Here is a 19030-nt window from a genome sequence, read left to right on the forward strand (position 1 = left end):
CGAAAGCTAAGGAAATGCTTATTACAATTGCTGGCGTGGAATCTTTAAGAAGAATATAACAAGATATTTTTTTTAAAATGGATTTTTTAAAAATCTCTTTTTTTATTATCTTTTTCTTACAGTGTTTAAGAAGAAAAGCTTATTGAAATTTATTTTTTTCTTTTTTTCCCTTTTTTTTCTTCTTCTTGCTATTACTTAGTTTAAAAATGGCCTTTAAGCAAAGAGATTTAACCACTTCTAAAATATTGGAAATTTCTTCACTTCAGGTACGGAAATTGAGAGAGGATATTAAAGAAAGTCTAAGGAATTTTTTACAGGAGTTTATGGAGGCTCATCTTTCAGAAATAGATCAAAAATTTAATGAAATGGAGAAAGAAATACTGGATTTTAAAGATATGGTGGAAGAGCAGAGGAGGGAGATGAAAAAATTAAAGGAATCAATTACCCCATTATTGTTATCTAGTACTCAGACAGAAGAAAGACTGGATGAACTTAACCAAATTAATTTAGATTTGCAAAGGAAAATAGATGAAGTTCAAATTAATTTGAATTTAGAAAATAAAATAGATGATATTCAGGTTAAGGTAGATAAGGCAGATGAAGAAAGGGTTATATTACAATATAAATTAATGGAATATGCTATAAGGGTAAGGGGTTTAAGAGAATGTAAAGAGGAAAATTTGAAAGAGATTTTTATTCAGGCCTTTGCTCAGATAGAGGGAGTGGAACCAGAAGATTTTGAAGTTAATATTGAAAAAATTTATCGTGTTAATTCTTGGTTGGCAAGGCAGAAGTGTTTACCGAGAGATGTGGTTATTTATTTTACAAATAAGAAGATTAGGTATGGAATTTTGCAAGCATTTTATAAAAATAAATTTCAAATATTAGGACAAGATATAATAATGATGAAGGAAATTCCTCCTAAAATGTTAAGAAAGAGAAAAGAATTTGCCTTTCTAGTGGTTGAGCTTAAGAAACATCAGATATATTTTAGATGGGAGGTTCCAGCTGGTTTAACAGCGAATTATAAAGGAAGAAAGTATTTTCTCAATACAGTTTGTAAAGCACGAGATTTCTACATTAATGTATTAAAGATTGGGAATTCTTTATTAATAGATGTTAAGTTGAATGGTGAATAGATGGTGGAAAATGTGTAAGATAGAAGAAGGGGAGGGAGAATGTTTAATTCTATTATATATGATTACGGTTAATTTTTGTAAATGGTTTATTTTGGATATAAATGTGTAATTTTAGGGGTATTATTTGATATATTTGAGGTATAAAGGAATAGGAAGATGGAATATTGTTTAACTTTGGAGGATAGATAGTAAAAGGCGAGCTGTATTCTAGAATTGGTCTAGCAAATGTTTTGTATGCTCTGGTTAGTAGTGTAGTAGTGTATAGAACAAATATAAATATATATAAAGGACACGGAAAGTTTGCTCCTCCCATTCAACGCGGATCAACTCCCGAGCGCAACGCGCGGCGATCCAGCAACCTGCGGGATCGCCTGATCCAACCCGATCTCATCCGGCCGCTTCCTCCTCGGCTCCTTCGCTTCGCAACGGGCCGGCGCGGAGGGCCGGCGGTGCCCAGGAGGGGGCGAGCCAGACCCCGGCAGTAAAAAAAGCCTCAGCGCGTCCGCCCCGGAACCCGAGGAAAACAAGGGCGAAGCGAAGCGTCGCGATCCGCCCGGAGAGGAGCCGAGCAGCGGATGCTTCCCGCAGCTCTTCCCCCTGGCAGGAGACTTCCGAGGCGGCCGGCGATCGTCCTCCCCGCCCAGCCCTGAACCGCCTGCTCGGAAGCCCGGAGGGCCAAGCCGGCTTCTCGATCGCTCGGTGTTGGCTGCGGCTGGAGAAGGAGGCACATCCCGGAGCCCTCTTGAGCCGGTGCCCGCGGGTCAGTGCTGGGCACCAGACAGGTTCGGGTTGGAGACTGGGGGCGGGATTGCCCATAAGCCACGGTCCGATCGCCTGTGGGGATGATGGGTTGGGGAGTGGTTGGAGCCTCTCTGCTCTTCTTCTCCCAAGATGTGGGGGGGGGCAGGTTTACAATCCTGCTCAGGTTGTCCCTGGGGGCTTTCCGGGCTGAGAGTGGAGGGTGGGGTGGTTCTGTTGGAAAGCTAAGCAGGACCCAGGTGGGTTTGGACTTGGATGGGAAGTCTGAGTTATAATAATAATAATAATAAAAGAGTTGGAAGGGACCTCGGAGGTCTTCTAGTCCAACTTCCCAGTTATATGCTGGGGAGTTGAGAGACCTCCTGGAAGAAACAAAAGTACAGGTAGTCCTTGACTTGCAGCGGTTCATTTAGTGACTGGTTCCAAAGTTACAACAAAAGTGACTTCTGACTGTTGTGGCCTTTGTAGTCTCCCCATGATCATTTGATCAAAATTCAGATGCAATTCATATTTATGAACCAGCTGAGTGCCAAGTTCCTTAAAGGATCTTCAGTTTATTTTATTATTTATTTATTGATTGATTTACATTTATATCCCGCCCTTCTCCGAAGACTCAGGGCGGCTTACAGTGTATAAGGCAATAGTCTCATTCTATTTGTATATTTACAAAGTCAACTCATTGCCCCCCCAACAATCTGGGTCCTCATTTTACCTACCTTATAAAGGATGGAAGGCTGAGTCAACCTCGGGCCGGGCTTGAACCTGCAGTAATTGCAGGCTACTGTGTTCTAATAACAGGCTACTAACAGCCTGAGCTATTACAGTGATCGAAGAGGGATCAGAACCTGGATCTCTGTGGTGCCTGTCTAACACTGTCACCCCTAGAACTACAGATGGCCCTTGACTTACAACAGTTCACTTAGTGACTGCCCGAAGTCGCAACAGCACTGAAAAATGTGACTTATGACCATTTTTTTGTACCCTATGACTATCATTAAGTGTTGTACCTTATGATTCTTGATGAACGTATCTTTTCTTTTATGTACGCTGAGAGCGTATGCACCAGGACAAATTCCTTGTGTGTCCAATCTTACTTGGCCAATTAAAAATTCTATTCTATTCTATTTTTCACTCTTATGACCATTTCAGACATCCCTGTGGTCATGTGATTTACATTCAGATTTTTGACGACTGACTCTTATTTAGGACGGTTACAGTGTTCCAGGGACATATGATCCCCTTTTACGACCTGGTGACAAGCCAAGTCGAGTGGGAAACCAGATTCGCTTAAAAACCGTGTGACTACTTTAACAACTGCAGTGATTCGCTTAACAAACGTGGCAATAAAAGCCGCAAAAACGGGGGGGTGGGGGATGGGACTCACTTCGCAAATTTCTCACAGCTACATAAATTTTGGGCTCAATTGCGGTCATAAGATGAGGACTACCTATATAATGATTGAGAGACTAAAATCCCATGAAATTGCAAATGGACAACTGTGCATATTCTATTTTCTCTTAGGTCTGCCCTGAAGTCTTCCATCGGGAATGAAAGCAATGAAGGAGGGCGTTTCGGTAGAGCCCAGATTGGAAGTGGGACCAGACGGATCTGGAAAAGCCACCATCCCTCTTATGTCGGAAGGCAGGATCAAGCCGCCGGGATGGGGAGCATCACGCAAGAACAAAGGGGAATCTCGCAAAGCGAGGCAACAGTGCTGGGAGGCCCAGTGGCAGGAGTTCCTCAGGACCCTCCAGCCCGGAAGAGGACAAAACCCCCTGATGATGTCAGAGGCTTCCCCCTGGGAAGACCCCAAGGCCTTCCTGGCCTCCTTCGAACAGGTGGCCACAGCCTGCCGGTGGCCCAGAGGAGAATGGACGGCCTGTCTGCGGCCAGCTCTGAGCGGAGGAGTGGAAGAGGCCTTCCGGACCCTGGACACCAGAGACCAAGAGGATTATGAGAAGGTCAAGGCGGCCATCTTGCGAGGGGAAGCCTTGAGGACGGAGATGCAACGCCAGCATTTTCGGCAGTTCTGCTGCCAGGAGGTGGGAGACCCCAGGAGGCTCTACGGACAGCTCCACCAGCTGTGTCTCCGGTGGTTGAGGCCGGAGAGACGCACCAAGGAGCAGATCCTGGAGCTGCTGATCTTGGAGCAGTTCCTGGCCAGTCTCCCACCTGATCTCCAGAGCTGGATTCAAGCCAGGAGGCCAGACACGTGTCCCCAGGCGGTGGCCCTGGTGGAGGACTTCCTTCGGAGTCAGGAACAGATCAGATCAGGGTCATGGCAGGTGAAGTTTTAAGAATTAATTCGGGGGGTTTCTATTAAGGCAGGGGTCTCCAACCTTGGCAACTTTAAGACTTGTGGACTTCAACTCCCAGAATACCTCAGCCAGCAAAGCTGGCTGAGGAATTCTGGGAGTTGAAGTCCACAAGTCTTAAAGTTGCCAAGGTTGTTCTTGACACAAGTTTTTATTGTTTTTTAATTTTCCCCCCTTCCCACACACGCACAATTCATGAACAGAGTATTAACATTTTCTTATCATAAACATTTCAAAATATTCAAATAATTTTTTTTTTCATAATTACAATTTTAGCCAGAATGTTTCTTTTTTTTTTACCCCAGTTTTTTATTCCTTTTCTAATATTTCTTGGCATATTTCATTAGATCGCTTCTATTTTCGCCCTTCGTTTTCTAATTTCTTCATTCTTATTCATATTTACTCCCTTTCATTCAGTGGTGGGATTCATTATTATTATTATTATTATTATTATTATTATTATTATTATTATTATTATTATTATTATTATTATTATTATTATTATTATTATTTACATTTATACCCCGCCCTTCTCCGAAGACTCAGGGCGGCTTACACTATGTTAAACAATAGTCTTCATCCTATTTGTATATTATATACAAAGTCAACTTATTGCCCCCAACAATCTGGGTCCTCATTTTACCTACCTTATAAAGGATGGAAGGCTGAGTCAACCTTGGGCCTGGTGGGACTTGAACCTGCAATAATTGCAGGCAGCTGTTGTTAATAACAGACTGTTTTAGCAGTCTGCGCCACTCAAGGACCCCTTGAGTAATTTAACTCAAGTAATTTAACAACCGGTTCTCTGCCCTAATTAATTCTTCCAACAACCAGTTTGCCAAACTGCTCAGAAAGTTAACAACCGGTTCTCCCGAAGTGGTGCGAACTGGCTGAATCCCACCACTGCTTTCATTCTATTTTTTATTTAACTCTTTTAATTTTTATACTTAACATATTTCCAGGGTAAGTTGCCAAGGTTGGAAACCCCTGTATTAAGGAACCTTATGGAGGTGGCTACTGTATAGGCATGCCCCATTTTTAGTTGTCAACTTACTGCCTTTTGTACTATAGAAAGGTAGTCCTCGGCTTACAACAGTTCGTTTAGTGACCGTCCGAAGTTACAATGGCACTGAAAAAAGGGACTTATTTTTCACACTTACGACCGTTGCAGCGTCCCCAGGGTCATGCGATCAAAATTCAGAAGCTTGGGAACTGATTCACATTTATGACGATGGCAGTATCCTGGAGTCACGTGATCGATCCCCTTTTGCGACCTTCTGACAAGCCAAGTCAATGGGGAAGCCGGATTCACTGAACAAACCGTGTTACTCATTGAACAACTGCAATGAGCCGCGGTGTGGCTCAGGCTGTAAGAAGCCTGTTATTAAAACACAGCAGCCTGCAATTATTGCAGGTTCTAGTCCCACCAGGCCCAAGGTTGACTCAGCCTTCCATCCTTTATAAGGTAGGTAAAATGAAGACCCAGATTGTTGGGGGGGCAATAAGTTGACTTTGTAAATATACAAATAGAATGAGACTATTGCCTTACACACTGTAAGCCGCCCTGAGTCTTCGGAGAAGGGCAGGATATAAATGTAAATTAAAAAAAATTAAAAAATGATTCCCTTAACGAATGTGGCAAGGACGGTTGTAAAATGGGGCAAAACTCACCTCACAAATTTCTCACTTAGCGACATGAATGTTGGACTCAATTGTGGTTCTAAGTTGAGTTACAATAATTCATGCTGGCTGAGGAATTCTAGGAGTTGAAGTCCGCCTGTCTTAGAGCTTCTGAGAGTCACTAATTTATAGCCTACCCCAATCCAGCAGACTTTTCAAAATGCCTGCAGAAAAACCAGTTTGTACCTCCAGGGTGACATGGTTGGATCACATGGGGGCCACCCCACCACAGTTACATAACTTAATTGTTATTGGGCTTGTGTAATAGAGAACGGCTGAGATTTTTTTATTTTTGTGTGTGTAAAATGAATCCTTGTACTCTGAATTACAGCATCCTCATTTTTTTCAGGCTTCCTTAAAGGAAGAGCGGATGGATTTCTTGCACGTGGAGGAAAAACCTCTGGAAGCTATGAAGACAGAAAATGGTGAGATAGGGAAGGGTAAAATTCTCCTGAAAAAATTCCTGTCCTTTTCTTTTTCCATTCCTTTCCTTTTCTTTTCTGTTCCTTTCCTTTCCTCTCCTCTCCTTCTTTTTTGTCTGTTTGCATTTGTGACATACTTAGGCTGTGGAATCAAATGACTTGGGTCAGCTTTCTAGAAAAAAGCATTTTGAGTAAATGCAATTTAGCCTGCAGAGCATCGGAATGGATGCCTCAATTCTGTCCTTGTGCTTGCTCTGTCTTAGAAATTTGACAACTTTAAAATATGTGCACTTCAACTCCCAGAGTTCCGCAGACAGCAGAAGTTTACATTTCTCAAAATTGCCAAGTTGTAAATCAAGAGCTTGGTGCAGATCCCAGGATCTCATTCTTATTGGAATCAACTCTGCTTCTCAGGAAAGTGCTGAATGAAGAAATGCTGATTTCCTCTTGTAAGATAAAGGCTCCCCTCCCACATATGTGCTAGTCGTTCCCGACTCTAGGGGGCGGTGCTCATCTCCGTTTCAAAGCCGAAGAGCCAGCGCTGTCCGAAGACGTCTCCGTGGTCATGTGGCCGGCATGACTAAATGCCAAAGGTGCACGGAACGCTGTTACCTTCCCACCAGAGGTGGTTCCTATTTTACTACTTGCATTTTTTACATGCTTTCGAGCTGCTAGGTTAACAGAAACTGGGACAAGTAACAGGAGCTCTTCCCATTACGTGGCATTAGGGATTCGAACCGCTGAACTACCGACCTTTTGATCTTGTATGCAACTCTAAAAATGAAGCCCTTCCACCCTTCTTTTCTTCTGCCCCTGCAAATCAGAAGGGATGGACCTTGTCTCTCCCCCCCTCCCCTTGTCTCTCCCCCCATCCCCCACCCTGCATCATGGGGATTTAGTTCTCAAATCTTCTCCATTTGTAGATCTAAGAGAGGCAGTGCCAATCTGGTGAGACACAAATTATTGTTTAGAGATCTACCGGATCCTTTGAAATGAAAGCTCAAATTTCAGGGCCATTAATTTGTGCTTGTAAGCGGTTCCCCTTAACAAATGTTGCAGGAAGCAACTTGGAGCTGCGTTAATGCCTTGGAGAAGGAAATTTCCTGATAGCGAGAACAATTAACCAGTGGAATGGTGTTGTGCCTCGTCCGCTTTCACCGCAGCTGGGGCCCTCTTATCTGCTTCCGAACGCTGAGGAATGTCCTAGCATGCCTCCCGGCCCCAGCCCTGGCTCCATGCCCAGACAGGCTGAGGAAGAAGAAGCGCCTCCAGCCCCCAGCCCTGGCTCCATGCCCAGGCAAACGGAGCAACTAGACCCTTCCCCCTCCCCTACAGCATGTGAGCCTGAGGAAGGTCAATTACCAACAGCTGCAGACTGGAGTGACCCTCGCTTCAGGAGAATTGATAGGCGGCGGCGACAGAAGGAAGGGAGGGGCAGGCCTGGATAAGTGCTGAGTCATGGAGCCACACCCCATGGCCTATATAAAGGATCTGCTTTCTGGCATTCTCTGAGTCAGGCAAAGTCTAACATATCTTGCTGAAGTCACTTTCTGGTCTCCTGCCTGCCTTGAGAACTTTGCTAGGACTTTGGCAGAGCTGCAGAGGCATGCCTGATTCGGATTTCCCTGACCCGGTCGTCAGCGGAGGAGTGGGACACGACAAATGGCTTGCCTTCAGAAGTTGTGGGCTGCTCCGTCACTGGAGGCTTTTAAGAAGAGACTGGACAGCCACCTGTCTGAAATGGTACAGGGCAGTGATGGTTAACCTTTTTCACATGCCAGTGGGGGGGACGGGGGAGTCGCGCACGCGCTCACACCCATAATTCTATACATCCCCCCTGCTCCTGGCATGCGATGGCCCGGTAGGCTCATTTTTCTCTCTCACCTGGCTCCAGAGCCTCTCTATGAGTCTGGGGAGGGCGAAAACAGCCTTCTTCACCCCACCCCACTCCGGAGGCCAGAAACAGTCCACTTACCAACTTCTGGTTGGACAGGAAGTGATGTTTTTTTGCTGTTCCCCAGCCTCCAGAGACTCCTAGAGAAGCACTACAACCCAGGCCCTCCGAAGGCAGGAAACAGCCTGTTTCCCTACTTCTGATGGGTCTAGAAGGCCCGAAAATCAGCTGGCCAGGGTGCGCATGCACGCTGGAGCTGAGCTCGCATGCCCACTGATATGGCTATATCAGTGCCATAGGTTCACCATCACAGGTATAGGGTCTCCTGCTTGAGCAGGGGGTTAGACTAGATGACCTCTAAGGTCCCTTCCAACTCTGTTATGCTGTTATTCCTCAATCCTTTCTTCTTTTCTGTGCAGACCACGAAGCGGGGACTGAGCCAGCCCTCCCAACAGACCAGGAGCAGGGTGGAAACCTAGATTTTTCGGGTAAGGAAGGTTCTTCAAGTCCTACATATAAAAATCGGCCAATGTGATTGGCTACTTGCAGAATAAGAAAAAAAAAAAGCTGATTTTTCGGAGTTCATATCCACCATCCTTATCTCTGGCAAAGCAAGATGTTTGAGTTTGAATCCATTTGAATCCAGTTTTAATCCATTCCTAGCAACTGAAATAGCAATCGCACTGACTAGGCCAGGGCTCAGCAACCCACGGCTCTTTCATCCCTCTGCTGTGGCTCCCTGTTGCTGGTAGGCTCCACAATTGATAGGCTTTTGGTTAGGACAGGTAGAGGAAAAAGGATACTGTGTGTTGTGTCTCGCCCGCTTTCACCGCAGCCGGGGTCTTCTTATCTACTTCCGAACGCTGAGGAATGTCCTAGTATGCCTCCCGGCCTCAGCCCTGGCTCCATGCCCAGACAGGCTGAGGAGGAAGAAGTACCTCCAGCCCCCAGCTCTGGCTCCATGCCCAGGCAAACGGAGCAACTAGACCCCTCCCCCTCCCCCACAGCATGTGAGCCTGAGGGAGGTCAATTACCAACAGCTGCAGACTGGAGTGACACTCGCTTCAGAAGAATTGATAGAAGGAAGGGAGGGGCAGGCCCGGATAAGTGCTGAGTCATGGAGCCACACCCCATGGCCTATATAAAGGATCTGCTTTCTGGCATTCTCTGAGTCAGGCAAAGTCTAAACATATCTTGCTGAAGTCACTTTCTGGTCTCCTGCCTGCCTTGAGAACTTTGCTAGGACTTTGGCAGAGCTGCAGAGGCACGCCTGATTCGGATTTCCCTGACCCGTTCGTCAGCAGAGGAATGGGACACGACATTGTGCTAGGAGGAGACTGTGGGGGAACCGGACTTCCAGTTGGCTCTAGAATTGAATGGGAACTTCTGGTTAGGATCTTTGTGGCTCTTTGAGTGTTTAAGGTTGCCGACCCCTGGACTAGCCCTTAAACTTATATACCACTTCATAGTGCTTTATAGCCCGTTCTAAGCGGTTTACAGAGTCAGCCAACAGTCTGGGTCCTCATTTTACCAACCTCGGAAGGGCGGAAGGCTGAGTCAACTTTGAGCCGGTCAGCATCGAACTGCTGGCAGTGGGTAGAGTCAGCCTGCAATACCGCATTCTAACCACGGCGCCACCCGGAAATAAGGAACAAATGCTGAGCAAACATTAAGAAAGAAGCTACATCAACCGTAGGTCAGAATGCTGATTTCCAATTACTCGTGAAGTTACCCCTTCCTTTCTCCTCCCTCCTGCCTCTTCTTATAGTCAGGTTTAAGCTGCCCCTCCTGACCTTGAAGGACCCACGAAAATCAGTCTTTATTGTAATACAGGAAGTCCTCAACGTGCGACCTCAGCTGGGATGAGAATTTCTGTTTTGAAGTAAGGCGGTTGTTTTTAGCGAGTCATGCCGGATTTTACAATCAGGGTTTTTGGCCACTGTTGGAAAGCGAATTACCGCAGCCATTAGGTGAATTATATGTTTGTTAAATGACTCTTGGCTTCTCTCGTTGACGTTGCTTGTCAGAAGCCAGGTGGGAAGGACGCAAACGGTGATCACGTGATTCAAGGATGCTGCAACCTTTGTAAACACATTGCCAAGTTGCTGAGAATCTGAATTTTGATCGGGTGACTGGTGATGGTGGCGAATGTGAGGACAGTTGTAAGTCGCTTTGTTTAGTGACTTTGTAACTTTAAATGGTCACCAAGCAAACGGCTGTAAGCTGAGAGCTGTCCGTAATACATCTTTGGAATGCCACGGTAATGGAATGCTCCTGGTTCGGACCGGATCACGCGATCCGGTAGCGATGGGAACCGGTAGCAAAAATCCCTGCCCCGCCCCACAGCCCACACCTCGCTGTTCCTCATCTCTGTCCCTGAAGCTCTCGGTGGTGATATAGCTGCAAACAGCCTTAAATGACTGCCGCGGCACTTCAAAGGGCCGCACTACAGCTGATCAGCGCTGTAGGCGGCTAGGAGACCAGTGTCTCTATTTTTAAAGAAGGTGGACCGGTGCATTCCCAAAAAAAGGCAATTAGTAGACCGGTGCCTCTATTTTTAAAGAAGGTAGACCGGTGCGCTCCCCAAAAAGGCAAGTAGACCGGTATGGCTCTGTTAGACTAAAGCAAGCCTTGGTTTTTGGTACCATTTTATTGGTTTTTGGTTTATTATTTTTATTATTTATTGTTATTGGCTATGCCCACCCAGTCATCTGACTACCAAGCCACACTAACCAATTAACCACGCCCACAGAACCGGTAGGGAAAATTTTTAGATTTCACCCCTGGTTTCTAGCCTTTATTATCTGGATTTTTATTCTTTGCAGCATTCTCTGGGTGGTTTACAAGGTAGAAGCATTATTTCCATATTGCCCCCAACAATCTGGGTCCTCATTTTACAGACCTCGGAAGGATGAGGAAGGCCAAGTAAACCTTGAACCCTGTCAGGATTGGTTTTTCCCACATTGTAACAGGCGACAGTCATGCGATCAAAATTTGGAAGCTTGGCAACTGACTTGTGTTTATGACACAAGTTGAAGGGTCCCATGGTTGTGATCACCTTTGGCGACCTTCTTATCAGCAAACTCTATGGGGAAGGCAGTGTCAACTAGCCTTAGATCAGTACTTAAGAAAATAAAGACCCAACTCCATCATTTTGAAGAAATTGGTAATTTTTACTAAATAAGTCTGAAATGCAGGACAGGCAAAGCCAGAACTGGAAGTAAATCAAAACCACAGAGTCATATTGTCTCCTGATCCCTCCCCCTCCTAGAGGTCATACAGTAATGATCCAATGTCGTCTTCCTCCTTGGCCACGTGTAGTTTCACTTCCGATATTCTCTCTCTGTCAATCATCTGAATGGAATGTGGGGCAGGCAGCTGCCGTTACATTCACGCGCCAAAATAATAATAATAAATAATAATAATAATTTAATTTTTATACCGCCCTTCTCCCGAAGGACTCAGGGCGGCAGGCAGATAAAATAATACAATACATTTCAATAAAAACACTATTTAAAAAAACTTATTCAATAAAGCCTAAATTTAAAATACAATACAAAATATAAAATAAACCCCAATAAAATCCATGTTTAAAAACCCTATTAAGCCAGTCCTGCTCGGAAGAATAGATATGTTTTAAGCTCGCGGCAAAAGGTCCGGAGGTCAGGAAGTTGTCGAAGTCCTGGGGGAAGCTCATTCCAGAGGGTAGGTGCCGCCACAGAGAAGGCTCTCCCCCTGGGGGTCGCCAGCCTACACTGTTTGGCTGACGGCACTCTGAGGAGGCCCTCTCTATGGGAGCGTACCGACCGGTGGGAGGCATGTGGTAACAGAAGGCGGTCCCGAAGATATCCCGGTCCTATGCCATGGAGCGCTTTAAAGGTGGTAACCAACACCTTGAAGTGCACTCGGAAAACCACAGGTAGCCAGTGCAGCCTGCGCAGGATTGGTGTTATATGGGAGCCACGAGGGGCTCCCTCTATCACCCGCGCGGCTGCATTCTGAACTAACTGAAGTCTCCAGGTGCACCTCAAGGGGAGCCCCATGTAGAGAGCGTTACTGTAGTCCAGGCGAGAAGTGACAAGAGCGTGAGTGACCGTGCATAAGGCATCCCGGTCTAGAAAGGGGCGCAACTGGCGGACCAGGCGGACCTGGTAAAAAGCTCTCCTGGAGACGGTTGCCAAGTTCAAAACAGTTCAAATGAACTGTATCTCCATCTCCCACACATGCAATGTCAGCCGAACGCTGGGAACAGTAAAAACCTCCCCCCTCCTGTATTAATCATGTAAGACACTCAGTCGAGCAAACTTTTAACAAAGTCATAAACAGTAAAACAATCTAGTAGGAGAAATGCACTTAATTAAAGCGGAGGCTGACAGGTAGATTCACTTAACAATTGTGTTATTAACTTAACGACTGCAGTCAGGGGTGGGCTCCTGGGGGTTCAGCAGGGTTCGGGTGATCTCTAGCCAAGGATCACCGGGGTTCAGCGAACCCCAAATGCCACCCCTAGCTGGCCACACCCACCCCTCCCCTCTCCTCCCAGGAGTCTCCACGCGGCCCATTCATCATTCTAGGTAAGTGCGCGGGCCGCACAGAGGGTCTGGGAGGGCAAAAAGTGGGCCTACCGGAGGTTCCGGAAATCTGGAAACGGGTCTGTTACTGGCCTCCGGAGGGCCTCTGGACTCCAGGGGAAGTTGTTTTCGCCCTCCTGGAGGCTCAAGGAAAGCCTCTGGAGCCTGGGGAGGGGGAAAAGTGCCCCCGCCCATGGTGCAGGTGGCCGATTGGGCCACCATGGCCACGCCCACCCAGCAACAGGGCAGCGAACCCATTGCTAAAGGATCTGAAGCCCACCACTGACTGCAGTGATTCACTTAACAACTGCAGCAAGGAAGGATGTAAAATGGGCCAAAACTCACTTAACAAATCTTTCACTAAGCAACAGAACTGTTGGGCTCAATTAGGGCCGTAGGCTGAGGTCTACCTATCCTACACTTTAACCATTGTGCTACCTGAGCTCATGGATGTTGCAGGAGAAACCAGATACTGAAAGAAAAAGTAAAGGAGTCAGGACTGGTTAAAATTCCTCTTTCTTTCTCTGCAGATGATGTAAGAGAGTCTGAGGTTAACGAAGAGAATTTGTATTATGGACAAAATGCATTGGAGGAAAAATACAGAATAACTCCACAGATAAACTACAGGAATAAGGAAGAGATTGCAGAAATGCAGGGGGAAGGAGCCGGGTCTGAAAACCAGGAGAGAACAGAAAGAGAGGGGAGAAAGAATGAAAGTATGGAATCCCTTATCCAAAATACCAGTAAGTCCAGTAAGGAAGAAATGCCCGTGTTCTCCAAATACGGTAGAAGGTACCGCTATAGAGTAGAACGCGACGTGCTCCATTCCAGCGAGGATTATGAAGCACGTCCCAATTCAGAAGAGAACACCCAGCCTAATTCCTCTGTTAGGCTGCTGGAGGAAGCCAAAATAAGTGAGAAAACGCACACATTCTTTGAACGTGGGAAAGAAAGTCGCTATCAGAATGAAGAACTTCGCCCGTCTCCTGAAGATGAGGAAAACGTGACTCGCGCAGACTCGCCGAGGAGAATTCTGACAGGCCCGACAGAAAATAGACAGTACGAATGCTCTCAGTGTGGGAAGCGCTTAAGTACAAGAAGAAACCTGAAATTACACCAGAGAAGTCACACCGGAGAAAAGCCGTACGAATGTTTCCAGTGCGGGAAGTGCTTCAGCCAGGCTGGATGTCTGAAGACCCACCAAAGATTTCACACCGGAGAGAAACCTTACAAATGTTCCCAGTGTGGAAAATATTTCAGGCAGGCAGGATATTTGAAGACCCACCAAAGGTTTCACACCGGAGAGAAACCTTACAAATGTTCTCACTGCGATAAATACTTCAGTCAGTCAGGATATCTGAAGACCCACCAAAGATTTCACACTGGAGAGAAACCCTATGAATGTTCACAGTGTGGGAAGTGCTTCAGTACGGGAATTAACTTGAAGAGGCATCAGATGATTCACACCGGAGAGAAACCCTACGAATGTTCACAGTGCGGGAAGTGTTTTCGGCAAGCAGGAAATCTGAAGAGCCATCAAAGAACTCATACCGGAGAGAGACCCTATCAATGTTCTTAGTATGAGAGGTAACTCAACTGAGAACACAAGTCTTATCATAGTCCTTTCAGGACTTCCACACCAATTTGCACTATTCAGGGCACAAATAAACCTCCAAGTGGCCTCAACAACTCTCAGAAAGAGCGCTAGTGACCAGATGACTTCAAGGAATATAAATCCTTCCATCTTCCACCATTTGGTCAGAACTGAAGAAGCTTCTTGGATGAGAAGCGAAACGTCTTCAAGGAAAAACTTGCTTTTTGAAAAAGCACCTTTGCGACAACCATGAGCTGGATGACTGAGAATCTCCACAGGCAAACTCAACTGACATGTATGATTAAGAAAATATGAGAAACTTCGTTGTGCACAGATGGAAATATCTGGAAGTAACCAAAACGAGAGAACAATCATCAGAGATTCCATACAAGATTTGACGAACTGTAGATAAGTGTACTTATGGTAATTTGAAATTAAAAGAATGTTGTCAGTATTATATACATTCTTTCATCAATCAGGCAGGGTTTTTTCAAAGCTTCCAAAAAAAAAAGTTTGGGAAGGTTTGGGAAGGATTTGGGAAGGATTTAAACTTGATTATTTGCTTAGGACATTTGCTTGATCATTTGCTTAGGACATTTCCTGACACAGAATTCCTTTTTAATTCAGGACTTTAAATTTAATTGATTCAGAAAATTACTGCTTATTAAGATACATTTTCTAGAATCTAGACAGCCTTGGAAATGTTAAATTTTTAAAATGTTAATACCACTTGGTAAGGCCACAGTTGGAATATTGCATTCAGTTTTTGGTTGTCACGATGTAAAAAAGATGTGGAGACTCTAGAAAGAGTGCAGAGAAGAGCAACCAAGATGATTAGGGGACTCAAGGATAAAACATATCAAGAACGGTTGCCGGAACAGGGTATGTCTAGTTTAATAAAAAGAAGGACTAGGTGAGACATGATAGCAGTCTTCCAATATCTCAGGGGCTGCCACAAAGAAGAGGGAGTCAAACTATTCTCCGAAGCATCTGAGGGCAGGACAAGAAGCAACAGATGGAAACTAATCAGGGAGAGAAGCAACTTAGAACTAAGGAGAAATTTCCTGACAGTTAGAACAATTAATCAGTGGAACAACTTGTCTCCTCCAGAAGTTGTGAATGCTCCAACACTGGAATATTTTAAGAAAATGTTGGATAACCATCTGTCTGAAATGCTATGGGCAGGGATGAAATGTAAAATTTGTTACTACCGGTTCTGTGGGTGTGGCTTGGGGGGGGTGTAATGTGATTGGGTGAGTGTGGCCAACTTTTTTTTTTTACTTTTAAAAGCATTTTTTCTACAACCGCTTCCAACGAAGAGGTTGTAAAAAATGCTTTTAAAAGCCTGTGATGATCAGGCAACTCAGCTGGGATCGCCAGAGGAAAAAAAGGTTTTTTCCGGCTCGTCATCGACGGCAGCTCGGGAGTTCATGGCTTCCATGACGGCCTTGGACCTGACCCAAGTAGTTGATGGCCCTACTCACATTGGGGGTGGCACTCTGGACCTGATTTTTCTCTCTGGTCAGTGGCTGAGAGATCTGGACTTAAAGGAAATAGTCACTGAACCTTTGTCATGGTCAGATCACTCTCTTCTTCGCCTAGACTTTCTGACCGCCATTCACCACCGCAGGGAGACGGAGCCGATACGGTTGGGTTCCGGCCCCAGGCGCCTGATGGACCCGGATGGGTTCCGGACGGAGCTTGGGCCATTTCCTGAGGGTCTGGCTCACGGCTCGGTTGAGGAACTTGTTGCGGCCTGGGAACGGGCCGCGCGGGGCCTTAGACCGTGTCGTGCCTTTGCCTCTGACCCGGCGCAGGTCCCAACCGCCCTTGGTTCTCCGAGGAGCTGAGAGGGATGAAGCGCCGGAGAAGACGCCTAGAGAGTTCCTGGAGGTTCAGCCGCTCGAAGCTGATCGACACTAGTGAAGTCCTATACTAGGACTTACCTAGTGGCATTGAGGGAAGCGAGGCGAGCTACGCCTCCCTCATTGCATCGGCAGATAACCGCCCAGCCGCCCTGTTCCGGGTGACTCGCTCCCTCCTACATCAGGGGAGCGGATGACCCGCTGCAGGGACGTGCTGAGGAGTTTAACGGTTATCTATACGATAAAATCGCTCAGCTTCGGGATGGTCTGGACCAAGATTGCGTGACGCGGGTGAGATGCTCGAGGGTGGTCTTGGCGATATTGTTTGGGATGAGTTTGACCCTGTGGCTCCGAGGACATGGACAGGTTGTTGGGTAGGCTGAATGCCACCACGTGTTTACTGGACCCGTGCCCTCCTGGCTGGTGCTGGCCACTCGGGAGGTGACACGAGGCTGGCTCCAGGCGATTACGATCGCTTCTTTGGTGGAGGGTGTCTTCCGCCGCCTTGAAAGAGGCGGTGGTGAGGCCCTCCTCAAGAAGCCTTCCTGACCCGCTGTTTTAGGTAATTATCGTCTGTCTCCAACCCGCCGCGCTAAGGTTGTAGAGAGTATGGTGGCATATCAGTTTCCTTACACCTGGATGAAACTGTCTATCTAGACCTGCTCCAGTCCGGTTTCCGCCCGGTTACAGCACGGAGACGGCTTTGGTCGCGTTGGTGGATGATCTCTGGAGGGCCAGGATAGGGGTTGTTCCTCTGCCCTGGTCCTATTAGACCTCTCAGCGGCTTTCGATACCATCGACTATGGTATCCTGCTGCGCGGTTGGAGGGATTGGGAGTGGAGGCACCGCTTATCGGTGGTTCTCCTCCTATCTCTCCGACCGTCGCAGTCGGTGTTGACAGGGGCAGAGGTCGGCCCCGAGGCGCCTCACTTGTGGGGTGCCGCAGGGTCGATCCTCTCGCCTACTGTTTAACATCTACATGAAGCCGCTGGGTGAGATCATCAGTGGTTTCGTGTGAAGTACCAGCTGTATGCGGATGACACCCAGCTGTATTTTTCACACCGGACCACCCCAACGGTTATCAAGTGCTGTCCCGTGTCTGGAGGCCGACGGGTCTGGATGGGGAGAAACAGGCTCAAGCTCAATCCTCCAAGACAGAGTGGCTGTGGATGCCGGCATCCCGCACAGTCAGCTAACCGCGCTGACCATCGGTGGCGAGTCAGTGGCCCCGATGGAGAGGGTTCGCAACTTAGGCGCCCTCCTGGATGAACGGCTGTCTCTAGAAGATCATTTGACGGCCGCTCCAGGAGAGCGTTCTACCAGGTTCGCCTGGTACGCCAGTTGCGCCTTTCTGGACCGGGATGCCCTATGCACGGTCACCCACGCACTCGTGACGCCTCGCCTGGATTACTGCAATGCTCTACATGGGGCTCCTTGAAGGGCATCCGGAGGCTGCAGTTAGTCCAGAATGCGGCTGCGCTGGTGATAGATGGAGCCCTCGTGGCTCCCGTGATAACACCCATCCTGCGCAGACTGCACTGGCTGCCTGTGGCCTTCCGGTGCGCTTCAAGGTTTTGGTGACCACCTTTAAAGCGCCCATGGCATAGGGCCGGGTTATCTACGGGACCGCCTGCTGCTACCGAATACCTCTCACCGACCCGTGCGCCTCACAGAGAGGGACTCCTCAGGGTGCCGCCAGCGAGGCAATGTCGTCTGGCGACGCCCAGGGGAAGGGCCTTCTCTGTGGGGGCTCCCACCCTCTGGAATGAACTGCCCCCAGGACTTCGACAGCTTTCGGACCTTCGGACCTTCCGCCGCGAGCTTAAAACATATCTATTTAATTGCGCAGGACTGAGTTAGATTTTAGTTTGTGGGTTTTATCTTGGGTTTTAATTTTTATATTTTTAATTAAGGCTTTTGAATAAGTTTTTTAATTGTTTTTAGAATTGTATTTATTGTATTTTTTGTTTTTTAAATGCCTGTAAACCGCCCTGAGTCCTTTGGGAGATAGGGCGGTATATAAATATAAACAATAAATAAATAAATAAATAAATAAAGGGTTCTGACGATCCCAGCTGAGCCGCGCGATCATCAGAGGCTTTTTTTTAAACTTTTAAAAGCATTTTTTCGGCCGAAGAATGCTTTTAAAATGCTTTTAAAAGTAAAAAACAAACAAACCTCTGATGATCGCACAGCTCAGCTGGGGCAGGGGAGGGGCAGGGATTTTTGCTACCGGTTCTCCAAACCACCCGCTGCCATCGCTACCAGATAGGGCGATCTGGTCCAAACCGGGAGCATTTTACCCCTGGGTGCAGGGTTTCCTGCCAAAACAGGGAGTTGGACTAGGACCTCCAAGGTCCCTTCCAATTCTGTTATTCTAAATTATGTGGGGGCAGGGTTCAACAGTTTTCTGTAATTAATATAACTATTTGGTCTATATTTTATTTTCCCTAACTTAAACATTGGTGCAAAGTGACTGTTATTGTTAGATATGTTATCACAAAAAGTTTGGAAATCAAAGGCTTTAGGTTTTAAAGGGTGGTGGATGAAATTGGCAATATTTAGAAGGGTGGGAAATTGCCACAGCTGAATGAATGCAACAGTAAAGAGTTTTGAAGATCTCTATATCTGTTTATTCAGAATCTTTAGCTATATTAACATTTTTTTCTAATAAGTAAAAAAAACAGTTCCATATAGAAATATCTTTTGGCTAAAAATATTGACTTTTTAAAATGATTTTAAAATGTTTAAATGTTCAAATGTTTAAAAAGTGTTTAAAATGTTTGTATTT

The 19030-nt window shown here is 46.5% G+C and overlaps 1 protein-coding gene across 1 annotated transcript in view; it reads left to right on the forward strand.

The window, feature by feature from the left end:
• The window catches only part of LOC131189531 (uncharacterized), a 42970-nt gene extending 27294 nt beyond the window's left edge, over positions 1-15676 (forward strand). Inside the window, exons 8-12 of the mRNA XM_058165659.1 lie at positions 1744-1889; positions 3433-4183; positions 6243-6318; positions 8629-8697; positions 13311-15676. Of these exons, the coding sequence (XP_058021642.1) occupies positions 1744-1889; positions 3433-4183; positions 6243-6318; positions 8629-8697; positions 13311-14359 (2091 nt within the window). The 3' untranslated portion in view covers positions 14360-15676. The remainder of the gene's footprint in view (positions 1-1743; positions 1890-3432; positions 4184-6242; positions 6319-8628; positions 8698-13310) is intronic.
• The last annotated feature ends 3354 nt before the right edge of the window (positions 15677-19030 follow it).

The sequence above is a fragment of the Ahaetulla prasina genome, chromosome 2, assembly GCF_028640845.1.
Source record: "Ahaetulla prasina isolate Xishuangbanna chromosome 2, ASM2864084v1, whole genome shotgun sequence".
Classification (NCBI taxonomy): domain Eukaryota; kingdom Metazoa; phylum Chordata; class Lepidosauria; order Squamata; family Colubridae; genus Ahaetulla; species Ahaetulla prasina.